This window comes from Stegodyphus dumicola, chromosome 3, assembly GCF_044657685.1.
Source record: "Stegodyphus dumicola isolate Sdum_Otavi_A_Nest chromosome 3, ASM4465768v1".
In the NCBI taxonomy this organism is placed as follows: domain Eukaryota; kingdom Metazoa; phylum Arthropoda; class Arachnida; order Araneae; family Eresidae; genus Stegodyphus; species Stegodyphus dumicola.
Window position 1 is genome coordinate 46,675,205 of NC_140770.1, and position 17,521 is coordinate 46,692,725.

The window sequence follows — 17,521 nt, forward strand, 5'->3', positions numbered from 1 at the left end:
TTCTTTTCAGCCAAGAATCACATGCGAAAACTCAAGCATGCATATTCTGCTCTTAAAATATAGGATACACATACATTGTAACAACTTGCTTATCTAGTCTTCTTCAAACGATCATGCACTGTACATCTTATAAAATTTAGCTTGTCTGATAGTTCTTGAACTGTACATCATAAAATTTTTAGCAGTAGCTTTGTTTTTGGTTACAGGAGATGGTTGTTTAGAACAAGCATGAGCTTCAAGGCTAAAATTTTTGCACTTAAACTTCTCAAATCACATTTGAACTATGTCATCAGAAACATCATTTTTCATATACAACATAAATTTTACAAATAATTTGAATAGCATTTTTTTTCCTTTTTTCAAGAGGATAAGGTGACAAAAATGAAACCTTAAGCTTTCCATTTGTAAGCACTGCTCTGAAACAAAAAGTTATGCTGCAACACAATGTTAAACTGACAGAAAACACGCATGCTAAATATGACAGAAAAAACTGTGTTCAAATACAGTCAAAAGTCGTTAATTCGGACCTCAAAGCTAAAAACTTTCTGCGCATGTGCGCGTTGACATATGCGCATAGGCGTTTACGCGTGCGCGTAAGACCTTTATGACTGCGCATATGCATGTGCGCAAGTGCAGAATACATTTTCGCTTGTGCGCTTTATGTATAACGAACGGTATAAGCTAAAATTATCTAATTATCTATTTCAGTTAATGTTGATGATTGCGTTGTTCCTTAATCTTCGAATTGGCTTATTATTTTTTTGCAGACTGTAAGAGCAATACTAAAAAAGTAAACTTGAACTTTCGGTTATGTCAAACAGAATTTCCGATGCTGGAGCTCCCAAAGGATCTACAAAACGAAAGTATGTTTCGATGTCCATCAAACAAAAAGTGGAATTGCTGCAAAAAATGGATAAAGACATGAAGAAGGTGACAGAGAGAAAAAGGTGACAGAAGGTGAAAACGAAAAAAATTTCGATTGACAAGTTAGTCGGTATTCTCGGCAAAGCAATTATGGGACTTGAACAGCGGAACTTTGTAACTGAACAAGAAGTTATGTCTGTTTATTGAATTAAAGAGAAAGTATTATCACATAAAACGAAGCAACTTAAACAACTTACATTGAAAGAAATGTTTAATAAAGTAAACAAATAAATATTAAGCTTTTTTTTTTTTTTTTTTTTTTTTGTAAATTTTGATACCCTTTAGATCATAATTGTTCTTTATTTCATAAATTACAGTTTCATATTTTTAATTTTAGAATTTCTGCTTGCCATCTTACGAGATTTAAACTGATGATCTATAATCCGGAAAAATCGATAATCCGGAATCGCCGAAGTCCCGACGAGTCCGTATTAACGACTTTTGACTGTATCTGCTTCAGTAAAAGTCAATCCTTATCAGCAGAAACAAAATAATTAGAAGTAAATGTGCTTAGGTTTGAAAAATTACAGATTTTTTTTGGTGGTTCAATATATTCAAATATACTTGTTGAGGGTTACAAGTCAACAGGTCTCGATCCTTAATTCGAAAACCACGTGATTCTTCTTGCGAGAAATGCTACAGAAACTGCATTATTCTTGTTTCCTGCTTGAGTCTTGGGATGCAGACTGTTCTATTTTTCTTTTCTGTGAATGAAATCAAATTGGTTTAGAGCATTTCTCAAAACTGTGGTCCTCGAAGCCTGCCCTTATGATCTTCCCAGGGTTCTAAAGAATAATATGCAAATTACTGTGTATACAATTCTATACCTGAAAGTTTCAAAAGTTTGTAAACTATATGGTCTGTCACTTTTTTCCCCAAGATCAACATTTTGTGAAATTTATTACTGGTTACCCTTCTTATGGGCTTCCCACTCTAGTGCTAGCAATAAAACAGAAATTTAAAACAATATTGTCACCACTGAGTTAATTAGCAAGGAATATAGTAAACTGTACAGTGGTGCTTTAAATTAAAATTAAGTTACTTCTACGTCTTTGTATGAGAAAGGAAATTGACTTGATCTTTGTGCTGATGTCAGGCATAAGCTTACGAGCATTACATTGGAACTGCACAGCTGTGCAAGAATCAGTAGGTTCATCAATCTCATTAGTGTGAGTACCAACACTTGTTGAATTTTTAATTAATAACTTAAAGATTATCCAAACTCTTAACAGCCTTGAATTATTAAAAAGGAATATGAATTTTCTTCTGTTAAAATTATTAACACTAATATAAAATTAAATGAATTTTGACTAAATGTATTTAAAAAATGCAACTATACTGGTAGTAACTTTGAAGAGGACAAGAATAAGGTGGTCTACAGAACATTCTTATTTATAAATATGGCTCCCACTTGAAAGAAATTTGAGATGCAGGTTTAGAGCATTGCAAATGTGCAAAAATTTACAAAAGATAATTGTTTTTGTTCTGACTATCTTATAATGCAAATGTTACAACATTTTTCTTATGCTTTTAATGTTTTAAATGTAAAATGTTTTTACTGAACATCAAAAGCTTTAAAAAAGGAGGCAGATTTGGCAGAACATAACTATTAAAAGAAGTAGAGATAATTAGTCTTATGAAAAGTCATCATTAACAGAGGCCTCTCTTTACGAAGACAAGCTATATACCAAGAACCTGTTTGAACTCTGATTTTGCTGATGAAGGTAAACATTTTAAAATATAATGTCAAATGGGTTAAACATTTGGACATTGAAAATTGATACGTTAGAGCACTTGATTTTAACAATCAAAATTGCAGCATTCTAATTTTAGGAAACTTTTTAAAGGCGATCAGACCAAAATTGGATTGACAACTGCTATCAAAATAATTTTAGATTATGTGTAAGTTAATAATATTTTTTTTTTTTTTTTTTTTTCCATTTTACCTTCCCAAAGAGTAAATTTTGAATTTTATAAGAAAATATTAATGATCAATTAAAATTTTTTAAACTGAGAAGCATGTTATTTGATCTGTCACTTTCTAATCAGTTCCAAGAATGTGATGTACCATTGAGTTTGGTTTGGTACCATGAGTCCAAGAATGTGATGTACCATTGAGTCCGATTTGACTCCTCCCTCATATATATATATAATGTAAACATTACACATGGATTACAGCTTATTTTTTAATATAAAAGAAGTAATAGATGCTACGGGAGGGGGGACTGATGGCATAGCAAATTATTTATATTAATTAGCATTTATTATGAAATGTAAAAACTGGCATTAGTTATTTCTAAGAAACAGTATAGCTTCGCAAGATCTTTGTTGGAGGGCCATAGATCCGATTTGATAAACTTCAGAGCTGAGAAGAGTCTTTCCACACTAACTTGAGCAGGAGGAAGAGCTGTTACTGTTAGGGCTACTTTTAACATTTCAGGATAGATTTTTATAAGTTCTAAAAGAGGTGTCTTGCAAGCATAATAATATTTCTGTATTTCTTCAAAGGCCATGTAGAAATCTCGTTTGTATTTTTTCATTTTTATATCTTGGTTCTTTATTTTCATTCACTTTACCTTAGACATTTCTATATTATCCAAAAATATTTCTCAAAATGTGATTCATCACTGGAAGAGGATGATAGCGACTCAATTGCAATGTCTGCAGTTTGACTGTCCTGACTCGAATTCTCCAATTGTTCTGAGAATAATTTCATTCTTAATGAAAGTTCATAGAAGCCTTTCTTTGCCTTTTTAATTTGTTTGTCATCCAAGGAAATTCTGTGTTTCGGATCTACATATATTGAATCCAGCAGGATCTCATTGTCTAGCAAACTAGTTTCTCTTTTCTTCATTGAAGAAATGATTCCTTCTGCAATAAGCCTTCCATTTCAGAAAGAACAAACATCCCATTCTTCCATTCTTGCCTCCTGTCAATTCTTCAGATTGCAGCTTTTTGTGGCTATATACATTGTAGAAAGAAGAGTTGCCAATTCTGCAAGATCATTCCACAGTCTTTCTGTTAGTGAAACATTAGGGCTATCTGTATCTTTTAAAAAAGTTCTCTTTATCATCAAATATGTACTTCCTTATCGCGTTGCTTGATCAATAATTGCTCCTTTTCCTGCTTGCCTCCTAAGAATGGCATCAACTTTGTGCTATTGCTGCTTACCTAAATTTACCAGTGAGATTTGTAACTAAATGAATCAGTTTAATCACTTATGGCAAATATCACATCCATCCTCCTCCCTTATATTTATTTATTAATATGTCAATAAAATAGAAAATAACTATTTATTAATGCATACGGTTCATAAATAAAAATAATAACTCAACTTGTCATTAATTTTTTTCAATTCATTTTAATTTCATTTCAAATTCAAACTGTCCTACAAAAACTGGAGGCAGAGTCGATCTGTTTTTAGCAACTGCAGCTCACCCCCAAATCTGCTTGACTCCTCCGACTCAACAGCCCTGTTGGTGACACACTAAATTCTTTGAAATAACTGAAACAAAAGGATCAACTTCATCAAGAGCAAGGTAAAGGATTCATGGATGCTTCAGCATAAACAACACTCCCAGCCACACGACCTTTGTCATGCACAATAACTTACCTGGACCTGGATCAGGGCTACAACAAATCCACAACTACCTTACAGTCCCAATTTGGCCTCACCAGGCTTCTTTCTGTTTTCCAAAGGTAAAAAAAAAAAAAAAAAATGCTATTGACAATAACAAAATGACTTCTACGAGATTTTTTTAAGGATATCCTCATTCAGGACTTCTAGGGGGCATTCAACTCATGGAAGTCTTGCTGTGAAAAACGTTTTGATGCAGGAGGGTCATACAGAAGATTTTTAAATGATTGTATCAATGGGATCAATAAACACACACACACACACACAAAAAAAAAAAAAAAAAAAAAGAAGCTTGGCATATTACATCTGGGACATACCGTGCAGATAGAGATAAAGAAGGAAAATTAAGCTATGTTAATTTAACAACCAAGTAAAAAATAATATATTCATTCCAATGCTAGATAATTAAGTACAATTGTAGCATTAATTTAAGAGTAGAAATTTGTACTAATATACCATAAAAGTTTTCAAACTTTCCATATACAAGAAAGCATATATGATAAGCAGAAATCAAAAATTGTAAATGTTACAAAAGGGGAGGGAATAGTTCTTTTAAAAAAAAAGAAGAACCAAATAATCAGGTTGAAAGCAACAAGGTTCGTAACTTATAAGCTAAAACTTATAACGGGATGCTCTTATCTTGATTCCATTCATTCTGAAGGGAATGGCCAAGTTTTAATATAAGAAATCCAATGCATTTCTGAAAATTATGAGATGTTTAAAAATTGTAATTCCAAATTCAATAAATGACTTAAACTACGACGTAACTCAACCTCCAACATTGTTATGGACTTCAAGAACAAAATTTAAAAAAATAATTTCAGAGTGTATTGTGTACATGTAAACAACAATAATTTAAGTGGGCATGTAATTACATTATACATGTCCAATTTTTAATATTGTAAAAAGTGAAAAATGTACTGAGCTTAAGTAAGCCAAGTTTTGAATCCTTTATTTTTTAACACAGAAGGAAATGTGAAAAAATATGTATACAGCAGATTTTTAAAATAGTAAAAATATAAATTTTTTACAAACATTTTAACCAGTGTTTATGACAAAATGTGCAAAACAAAAAACAAATAATAATTAAATAGGCTAATATATTGGTGAACATTCAGAATGCATATCCAGAAAATAAATGCTCTGTGAAATAGTGTTAAATGGGATCTTCTTAACACATATAGACAGTACATGAACAAGAATATGCAAGGTTTCTAGTTTATGGTTTTCATACATCACCTCAAATTTGAAAGGATTAAAAAATAGAATTGAATGATACTTTTATTTATAAAAAATTCTGAAGATTGTGGTTCTGATTAATAGTAAATGGTTTAAAAAATTTAAAACTATGATAATGAGTTATCACATGAAGTCATTAATCAGTGTGAAATATATTCATTGATAGGCTCCTTGGAGGTAGGAAGTAGGAGGAGAGGCCCTAACCGGTTTTCCCCATACACTGCTTTGAAGCACTGGCGATCCCTTCTTACTGACCGAAACATTCAGTGACTTACTATTAAAATCAATGAGTTTTGACATAATTGGATGTAAACATTTTGTAATTACGTCGTAAATATACATATAAATGTATATATTTTCTTTTTCTATACTATTTCAGAGTCCTAAGTATGTGAAAAGAATACATTTTTAAATAACATTTCATTCTGAACGGAATCAAATGTTATACTTTTCCCAGAACAGTTTGCTAAGAACGGGTGCATTTGAATGAAATGTTTTCACAAATTTTTGTCAGTGAAAGTAAAAAAAAATAAGGTAATTTGATTCAGTTAAGGATTGCAAAAAATAAGGTCAAAGTTTATTGTATTATTAATATTAAAATTATGCATTATTTCTTTTCTATTTATAGAGAATTTTCCTATCTTCTTCCTAACATACTTTCTCAAATATGACATGATTTTTTTTTTAGCTTCTGAGGTATCTTTTAAATCGAAAAATCTAAGTCAATTAATGCTGTATTCGGTCCATTTCAAATTAGAGGACCTTTTATTTTAATGGTGAAATACGTTAAATATTGGTGCTCATTTCCATGTACTTAACTTTCTCTGAATATTTCTGAAAGAGAATAAAAAAGTTTTTTTTAAAAATATTATTTAAAACTTGTAACTCAGTTATTATATTATAAAATGTAAGGGAATAATTTTTTTAATTATACTTATCAGATTTATAATTTTATCTTATATCTTATTTATAATCATTATAAATTTAGATACATTTCATAATTATAATACAGGAATTTATGAATGACTAAGTCCTTCATTTCAAATACATTTATAAATAATTTAATAAATATTTACATAATTAAGACACAATAACACGCCTAACAAATACTAATTCAGAAGTCAAACAACAAAAATCAGCGTTACATTTTCAAATTTTCACGGGACTAGTTTCGATGGTTTTACCGAACCACCATCCTCAGCTGCAAAAAGCACAAAGAAATGAAATTGGATATAATGATCAAATAAGATAAAAAAGCCTGGACAGAAAATAAGCTAGTGGCGCCATCTGTTGATGAAACCAGAACTAAAACATAATTTCTTTAAAGGCCGAAGACAAAGATGGATTGGAATTAGGATCGTTAACTAGAACAGAAAGATTTTTTTTGAATGTGAAATGCCTCTAGAAAATCCAGTTCTCCAATGGAAGATGTTTTTTGAATAATTTTGGCAGCAGAAAAATTGAAAGTGTGATTTTCGGACCAACAATGTTGGGCAACAAAAGACTTCTGTGTTTCCTTTTTTCTAACATATGCCTCATGTTCCTTGATGCAAAATTTTAAGGCTCTCTTAGTTTGGCCAATGTAAATTAAACCACACTGGCAAGGAATCCTATAAATACCCCAGGAATTCATATCCGGAATGGGGTCTACATGAGCACTATCCACTGCCATCAGCGTTAACACAACTTGCTAGTGTTTTACAGGAAGAATGATATAAAATTTCCTTGCAAAGCATACAAGACCTTTTATTAATCTATTCTGAGAAGATTGCAAATTGTTTTGAATGCCAACAGTTTTCTTACACCTTATTAGTCACAGCAGTATGTTTTTATTTGGGTGTTTCCATATTTTTACCCAACCTCTGTATATTAGATAAGTTTTTTATGTTTAAATAACTGCAATATCATTCACTAGAATTTATGTAAAAAAATGCTCTGCAAAGTAATCATATTCCAAAATCAAAACAGGATATTGAGCCGTAATTTTTGTTAATTCTCAGTTTTTCTAGGTTTCTTCTGTACTAAGGTATTATTTTCTTAAGTTATGTGCTAAGTAGAGTTCCATTTTATGCATCCAGTTTTCATGTACTTTTTTGAAAATTTTACCTTAAAGAAAAAGAATCAATCACATAACCAGAATTTGAACCCAAGTTACATATTAGTTAATTGTATTATTATACCGCCCTGTCATTATAGTGATTATTCATTATAGTCAATATAGTGGTTATTGACCCTGGCTGCCATAACAATGGGGACAGGTTCAAATCACAGAGAAGGCGTGGTTGTAGCTGTTTGTCCCTTCATAGGAGGCATAATGTCTTTTGGCAATGGTGGCCATAAATAGGTGTTTCCATAATGAAATTGCCACCATTTCTGGCCCTTGTAGGCTTCCGGCAAAGTTATTGGCTATGTGCAACTGGAGAAATTTGGAAGATGCAGTATTAGTGTTAATACTTAGCAGCTGTAAAATGAATAATGCAGATCCTAAGCTATTAATATTTTCTAAAATTTCATAATTTTGCAACCACTTCAGGAATTTTGCACTCCCCCCACAATAAAATTACTGCCATAACTGTAAGTTGTTCCTATGTAAATGACATGTAGTTTAACATGTTTATTTTTAAAGTGCTTTCTGACCAAAGCATTGAATTCTGTGCTAAAAATACTAATAATAATATAAGAATAATAATTTAAAAGCATTTGCTAATCTAATGAATATAGATAATTTGAGTTCAATAAGTATTTTATTTATTAAAACAAGATTTTATTGAAATAATCATAAAAATAAAATTAAGCATACTTTCATACTTTCTCTCCTGCTTCATTTAAAAATTGTTTCCATTTTCTCAATTTTTTTAAGCTTAGAATAGAAGTTAGTAATATATTAGTAGATCAAAAAACTGTTTTTAAAGCATTTTAAATCACAATGCATAACTATTTGTTTTGTAATTTCTAGTTGGAAATAGCTGGCAAGAAAAATTTGTCCACAATGCCAAAAGACAAATCTAGTGTGGCTTCTACTTCTGCTGGGGATGAAGAAGTTGATGTTAAGCCAGACTTAAGTGGTATGATATGATGGATATTTTAGATACCTTTTTAAGTATTCATGTGTTTATAAAATGTATGTACTGAATTTTTAAACTGGCTTAATAAGTATAAATATTTAATACTTTAGTCTTCAGTACACATATTTCATAAGGTTTACATTCATAAGACCTCACATTTAGTGGCACAACCAACTGTATGTTTTTATGGAAATCTTTTGAGATTATGTTTAAGTGCTTCCTCGGAGCTTTTCAGTTTTTAAAATGAAGTCGACAGTATTGTCACTTCAGGGTAAGACTTTTGTTTCAGAAATAAGATATGGTGCTGAATGTAGCAAAAGTCAATCGCTTCTATGCTAAAACTGTTGGAGAGCATTCACTTTGGAGCCATGGGTAGGAACCATTCATTACATTCAGTTAGCTGTGTTGTCTTTTAACATGTGTTCTAGAATGACTGTATACGCAATTGCAATCACAGTTCTTGGGTATTGTACTTGCAATTTGTCTTTGGTTTTGGAGAATTTTATCCAATCCATATGTAGGACTGTCATTTCATATCTTGATCATACGTTTAAAGCATGATTAATTATCAATTATAAGCTTGTTAAAAAATATCTAGGATCCTATCAGTCATTTTTATCCAATTATAACATGATATGACCCTTTCTCATACCTTTGTTTTGCCGTGAGTGTATGTTGCATGGATTCCATAAAACTTGTATTCAAATTCTGAACCACAACCAGCAGAGCATATCTTAAACCAAAACAATCATCTTCAGTGACTGTATGCTTTATTGAGTTTTTGTCAAACTTGTTTAATATTATCACTGATTGGCCTGATTGAGAAATTACGATCTCTAGAGCCATCCACCACATCATCCCAATGATCATGGGACTGATTATGCAAAACTAAAACATTGATAAAACAAAAGACTTTGTTGCAGTAGCAGTTTTCAGCATTTAAATGATTTTTGAGGCAGGTTTACTGAGTTTTATTCATAATTGAGTCTGTACTTTTTGTTCTGTTTTTAAATTCATGACAAAGTTACCAAAAAAGTCCTCTAAATTAAGAGCTGTAATTCACTCAGTATTTCAATGAAATGGTCATTCATTCCATTGAACACTTATGAGGCATAACAATTTTGTGTATTTAGGTAAGTATTTGAGGATCTTACTTCAGTAAAAGATTAAAATCAGAATTTATTTTATTCCACAATTTTTTTTTTTAGTAGCTGAGTTTAACACTTCTGTCTTATTGCCTATTCTGTGAAATGATTTACAGCACTGTTTTGGTTCTGAGAAGTCCTTTACATCTTTGTGTGAATCCGCTTTAGAATGTCAGCTTGTATTTATTACTGGTTTCTTAACTGTGAAAATAAATTTCAGTATTTTTAATCCCCAATATTCAGTAGTTTGTTTCACGTCTACTGTTTTATGTTATCCTTTCTCCAAGACTTTCCTCTATTATTTGTTTAGAGTTCCTGGGAAAACTACTTGCATCTTCATGTTAGTCAGTTTTTCTAGTGAAAGTAAATTTGATTTTATGCTTACATTAACTGTTATTTTATGCGCTACAAAAGTAAAATTTGGTTTGTGTTATTTCAGATTGTACCTTGTAAAAAAAAAGTGTGAATTTTTTCGCATTTATTAATATTCGTGAGAAATATTCAATAGTTAATATTTGATAAGAATGAGAAATATTGTCGCTATTGTAAGTTTTAATAGTCACAATGCAGGTTATTTACAAGGTGGATATTCATAAAAGTAAAGAAAGTTCCAATACTTGCACAATTTAGTGTGGTAAAATGGTGGCATTGTATGGAACAAAGGCAGATTACAGAAACTTCATTATCATTTCTCATCTTTCATGGTCCGATTGAGCAAGTAATAAATGCTGTAGAGACCATAAGGAATTTTTTTTGGGGGGTGGGGTTCAGGAAAGGTGAAGCATCATGCAGTGCCCTTTTCAGGATTCAGAACTCCAAACTTTGTGACTTCAGGTGCTAGGTAGATGTGCTTTCCAATTATGCCATGAAAACCTTTAGCAAAGAGGCAGAAAATTCTGGACAGTTTCTTCTCACTTAAAGGGTTGACTTGACCCAGTCACCAAATCATGGTGGTGACAAATTATTGTCCACTGCATTTTAGTTCAGGCATGATGGTAGAGATCATTGGGACTTTTATTTATTTATTTATATATTGAGCAAGAAAGTTGAAACAACTAACACTGCCCACACTGGGATTCTGATGCTGGCCTGATGTGCTTTCCAACTACACCGCAAAGGCACATGGTGAAGGGAGAGAAAATTCCTTATAATGCAACAATGAGCTAGAAAATGCCTGTTTGCATTTCTACTATACAAAGAATGGTTGAAAGTGTAAATTTGCACTTTTTTGTTTCAAAAAGGAATTTCCTCGCAAAACTTTTAGACTTGGATTAATTTTCATTATATCTAACAACATTCGGTCCTGACTGTGCTGTCAAGAAATTAACAGGCAACTTACCATAGGTTAATTTTTGTTATATCTAGCAACATTCTGTCCTGACTGTGCTATTAAGAAATTAACAGGCAGCTTTCAAAAATGTCTTAACTTTTTCCTTGTGAGGAAGAGGGTGATCTTAATTTTAAGTCAATTTATGAAACTCTAGTTTTAAACTATTTTAAAAGTATAGCTTTTTCTTCATCATGTAAACAGGATTATTATACAATAATTTCTGTTCTAATTAATTAAACTAGGTGTTAACATTTATAGTTAAAGAAAATCTAGGCCATATCATAATTTTATTCATATTTTATATGTTTTCTCCTTTGCCTGTTAAATTTGAAATACCATCAAGGACAAAAGATAACACAACAAAGGTTATTTTATCAATTCATTTTATAATATGAGGATGAGGTCTTTAAAATTTCTGGACTTTTGAACTAACAGAATGTACTGTAATTAGTATGGCCAAGAACAATAATAAATGTTATGCATATAGTAAAAAAAAAAAAAAAAAAAAAAAAAAAAAAAAAAAAAAAAAAACATTTAATGGCATTTTGGAATATTGCAGTCCAGATATCTGTAATTAATCTTGAAAGTTTATCCATAAAGTTGTACTTTCTGGAGATCTTTATCATGTAAATCATAAACCAGATGTGTTCATTGAGGAAAAGATCTGATGAATAAGGAAGTCATGGCAGAACTGTAACTTGCTGTGTACTGAGGAAGTATTTGGATGTTGAGTGCAATGTAGAGTTGTGCATTGTCCCATAGGACAATGTAAAACTGCATATAAAGACATGTAAGTAGCTGCATCACTCAAAAAATAGCTGTAGGGTGCTTCTGATGACAGGTCTTAACACAACTGTATGTAAAGATGATCGGTCAGATTGCCAGGTATATGTGTTTAACATGAGCATGACCAGTTCACATTCCTTACCCCCCCCCAACCAAAATTTCTGGTGTAAGACTGGTATCGGTCGCGAATATTTAGCCGATACAGACAGTTAGCCGACAATGAGACTCGCTCTTTCCACTTCTACTCCTTTCAGTTTTCATTACTTCTTTGCTCAAAATCATTTTGCTCCTCCCACTAATGAAATTTCCTTTCCCATTCAGAAAGCAGAATGATTTGCACTACTCCTCAACACACTGAAACTACTTTGTTTTTTCTGAAATTCTATTTACACCCTCAGAATGGTATTTACGCGCTACGCATTGTATATTTATCAATCTGAGTAAGGGCTCCGGCCAGTGAGCCCATGGAATGTGCTGTTGTAAAGGAAAAGTGTAATAAAAATCTCACGTTCACTCCGGAGTCTGAGACTGAATCCAAGAACAAAAAGCTCTCCCGATTTTCTGTCCAAGACTGGAAATGAAATGGAGAGATCTAAGAAGTCTTTTTACCAATAGCAATGTAAAGAATTATGTAGGAGTCTTGACTAGTGATAACATAACCTTAATTTTCTACTCTTCACATCATAGAGATTGGAGCCCAGCGTCGCATATGCATAACTGAAAAAGGGAACGGTTTATTTGAATTTTTAAATGCCAGTAGAGATGCTAAATGGTAATGATTTTCCTATCGGTTAAGTCATGTGGCTTTTGACCTTCATGTACAGAGGCTGTTCGCACATTTTTTAGACGATTTTGGTAAGCGGTAATAAAAAATCGTTTGCTGCAAAAGAAGTAATTGCAATTGTACTATGCTTTTAAAAGTCAAAATTATCGTCTGTGGCTTGAAAGTTTTGTTTTGATTCAAAATGGCGAATTTAACAAAGCAGTGGTTCGAAGGCTACATTTACGCTCTTTCCGAAGATAAGTATGCATACTCTGTTTTCCAAAAATGATGTGAGAGTCATGGTTTTGTGATATCTAAAGCATCATGGTTTTGTGATATCTAAAGGTATATCATCAACAAGAAAGGGAAAAAATGTCAAATTGGAGCCTCAAGTGGGACAAAAATTCCAAACAAGTATCCAAGGAAAAAATGGACATCTTCGACTATTGCAAAGGTACGTTGTTTAATGTTAAAAGAAAATTCTCCTAGTCAAAGGACAGTTGCAAATTCATTAAAATGCTCGGTGTCCACTGTAAACAAAATGATAAACGTTGATTTAAATCTTAAGAAAGCGAAAAAATGCAATGTGCATCGTCTTCTTTCAAAGCATATCGCTCAACGCAGGACACGCTGCAGAATTCTGTATGAGAAACATCAAAAAAAAAAAAAAAAAAATTGAAAACAATTGTCACAATAGATGAAGCATGGGTGTTTTTAAATAATTGTAACAAAAAAAGAGCCATTTATTATCATAAAATGGGAGAAAAAAAATTTAAGTACATGGTTCAAAGAATCGAAAGAAAGTTTTTCCAAGGGATTCATGATTGTTGTTGGTTTTTCTTATAATGGCAAGTTAAAAATAAAGAGAGTGCAAAAAAATGTCAAGATTAACTCCAAATACTATCAGGAACATATTTTATAGCCAATTTTTCTGAATGAAATACTATCACTTTACCCACAGTGCCATCAATCTGTGAGACTCCATCAGGACAAAGCTAGCAGTCACACATCAAAATTCACTGTAAATTTCCGAAAAGAAATGAAACAAAAAACTGGTATCAAGGCCATACCCTTCACTGATATCCCTACTAAATCTCCCAATGTGTCACCTATGGATTTTTGTGCTTTCGGACTTTTAAAAACTGCATTATCCAAACGTTGTCCCAAAACCCTAACAGGACTCTGGAAAGCTGTTCGGGAGGAATGGGATAGAATATCTCTTCTGCCACTTCAAAAGGCATTATGATCCTGGAAATTGCGGTGTCGAAAGATTGTTCAGAATAAGGGATGTCAAATAGAACATTTAAAACACAAGAATTTTAATTTAGTTTTGTGAATACAATATACATCGTCTAAAAAATGTGTGAACAGTCTCTGTATGAGCAACAGTTTCTGTTCTGTGCTTCTGGTTTTCATAGATTTATTGGTATAAACAAACTGGGAATCTCAGCTCTTTAAGTTTAAATGGATACTGACGTGTTTGTTTATTTCGTTAGGAATTTTTTTTTTTTTTGTCTTCCTTTTTATTCTTTGCATTTTTAGTTATTAGAATATGGGGAAATAATTTGCATAATATTTATTTAGGGAAGAAAAACAATTGTGTATACTATATATATATATATATAGAGAGAGAGAGAGAGAGAGAAGAAAGATGATGATTATGATTGATATATATGCACATATACTAGAGTTTATGTATTAAGTTCTGTCTACTAACACACTTTTTTCTATATTGTTTTGTTTTTTGTAACCTCTGTAATAGGGCGATGCTTCCTTCCGCCCATTCGTACACCATGCACTGAGCACTTGCACTCGCGTGTTTGTGCAAAACGATGTGGTAAACCCACCACTCACTCCTCGATATGATGGATCCTTCAAGGTCTGTGCATGTAGCAATAAACATTTCACCGATCTCGTGCGCAACAAGGAAACCATTCTGGGAATAGACAGGCTGAAGCCTGCCTTCTTCGAAGCTTCAAACACTCAGGTTCCTGTGACCAGCGATCCTCCTGCTTACCCGGACTCAACTGTTTCTCCAGATGCTCCTCCTTTGATCGACCTTACGCTGCCTCCCAATGCTCCATCAGTTGTCACACGATCGGGAAGACGTGTGCACTTCAACACCAGATATTTGTGAACTGATTTTTTCATCGTACCTTTGGTACTCGGGGGGAGGGGGAAGAATACAGAGGAGAACTCTTTATTATTATTATTATTATTTGCCCACTGGCCCAAGAGAGGGTGATACCAGCTTTCTCCCTCTTCTCTACTAGGGAAAAATTCAGACTGGTTACTCTGTTCCTGGCTGCTGTCAGTGAAGTGCGCGCTCACCTCTCTTCCGCTTCACTTTCATGATTTTTCACCTATGTGGACTTGCTAACTATAAAAATGCTTATCGTGCGAACTGTAATCAGTGTGACTGTGTATCAGTGAACGTGTGTTAAAATATATACCTTTTTCTAGTGTTAAATAAAAATGTTAAACATCATCGAGCTAAGATATCGTTTTATCTGCAGCAACCCAAAAATGGCATACATAGACGAAAGCCATAAGCTCTTTCTACATATGCACATGTACATCACTACATATGTACATCTTATCACGATATTGCTGATGGAATGCACTGGAATCTGTTTTTTGTGCGATTATGCAGGCCCTATTCACCACATAAAGAAATGTGCTTTTTAATTGTGTAGCAAAAACTATTTTTTATAGCTATACTCAAACCTGTTTTTATGCAGTGAATAGGGACCACATCATTGCACAAAAACAGGTTGGAGCATATGATGAAATGATTGTCTTTCAATAAAAGGTATAATAATAACAACCCCCCCAAAAGTATATATAGGTGTTTGATTTTTATGAGGTTGCTAAAAACTTCACTCATTGGTGTCTGATGATATTGAAAATATTTGGCATCATTTGATGATTGAATTTGAGGTAATGGAAGGCATAACATCAACAAAAATATTACTGAATGGTATATAGTAGTCTATGGTAATTCAGCATCTACTCACAAAAAGTGACATGGAAATTTTAGACAAGCAAAAGACTGACACTTCAGTTTAATCCTAAATTAATTCAAAGTGTGGTTGTGACTACTGTGGAAATGGACACTAAGTTGGTAAAGTTATGGAAAATGGACAAGTGAACAGTTTTTATGTGTTACTGTGGAAATCAGCATTAGTTTTAGATTAATGAAAAGCCACATGAATACTCAGTGTTAATGTTAAAAATGAAAAAATATCAAATTGAATATCTTCAAAAATGTATGCAAATTATTTTAATTCATGGTTAATGGCAAGAAATTTCTATTTTCAAGTGATGAAAACGTTTTTTGACCTAGAAACAAAACATGATAGCATGGTAGGAAAACACAGTGAATCTTTTTGATTGTAGAAATCTGCCTGGAAGATTATGAGCTCTATTTTTTTGGAGGGATGGGGATGGAAGGAAACTACTACTTAAGGATTATATGTCACATAGTACCATGATAACAAGTGCTTATTTTTCTAACCTACTGTTTTGACTCCTACAAGCTGTAATGAGAAACTCATCAGAGAAATTGCTTTTGTGAGATAATGCTAACTCACATAAGGCTCAAATTTCCCAAACTGCATTCAGTGATGTAAATTTCAATCTCCTTCCCCATTACATTCACTGTATCTACCCTAAATAACTCTTTTTTGTTTAAAAATATGAAGCAACATTAGCATAATTCACATTGCTATATGATTTCAGTTTGAAAAATGCTATTCAGGAATAATTTGAAGCTTCTGGAGAATATATATTTTTCTACTAGAATCCCCCATTTAAAGATTGAATTGGGTTATGGCAAAGCACACCAACGCTATTTGCCTAAGGGAGGAATGCCTTCATGAAGAGAAACTGGCTGTGCAAAAACTCCCATACAGCAAGATTGCCAAGTTTAGAACCCAAGTCAAGCTATTAATGTTCAGTATTCTTACAACTCGGCATTTGGTATGGGTGGGTCACTTCAGGAATAGTTGTCCTAAATAAATTGAAAATGAGAGGGAGCTATGTACAGGGTTCATATAAAGAGACCTTAGGTTTTTGGGAATCGATTTTTGGTCCTTAAAATTCCTTAATTTCGACAAAATTTGACAGAAGGTCCTTAATTTTAATCATTTGAAATTTCATTTGTGTGCTTAAATCTGTCTGTTAAACAGAAATTAAATTGTCTCTTTTTACAATTGCCCTTTTGAATCTGAATTAATATTTTTAGCGATTCATTGGCCAAATGTAGTTTTCTTTTGAATGGGTAAATAGGTTCATGAATTATAATTTGTTCCTATTTCTAATATAAACGTTGGGATACTCAAGATTCTGAGCAAGAAGAGAAACTTTAATATTTTGAAATTATTTAATTTTTTCTAATGAAGAACTCTTAAACAACTTTTCACGTTAGGGAATGGGAATTCTTTATTAAACGTTTCCAAATTTAGCGACTTATCAATATTTTTACGATTTTAAGATCAGTTTCTATAGAAAATTTTAAATTCAGAAATCTGGGAATTTTTCGATGATACTTTTTTTTTTAGACATTATACCATTGATCAATTTCATTAAAATAATGCTAATACGTATATTGAAACTGTATTCAAGAAATAA

At 32.3% G+C, this 17,521-nt stretch overlaps 1 protein-coding gene across 1 annotated transcript in view; it reads left to right on the forward strand.

Moving 5' to 3' along the window:
* Positions 1-17,521, forward strand: part of LOC118194728 (uncharacterized) — a 157,959-nt gene that overhangs the window by 14,928 nt on the left and 125,510 nt on the right. The window contains exon 2 of the mRNA XM_085812837.1: positions 8,757-8,865. Coding sequence (XP_085668963.1) covers positions 8,790-8,865 — 76 coding nt within the window. The 5' untranslated portion in view covers positions 8,757-8,789. The remainder of the gene's footprint in view (positions 1-8,756; positions 8,866-17,521) is intronic.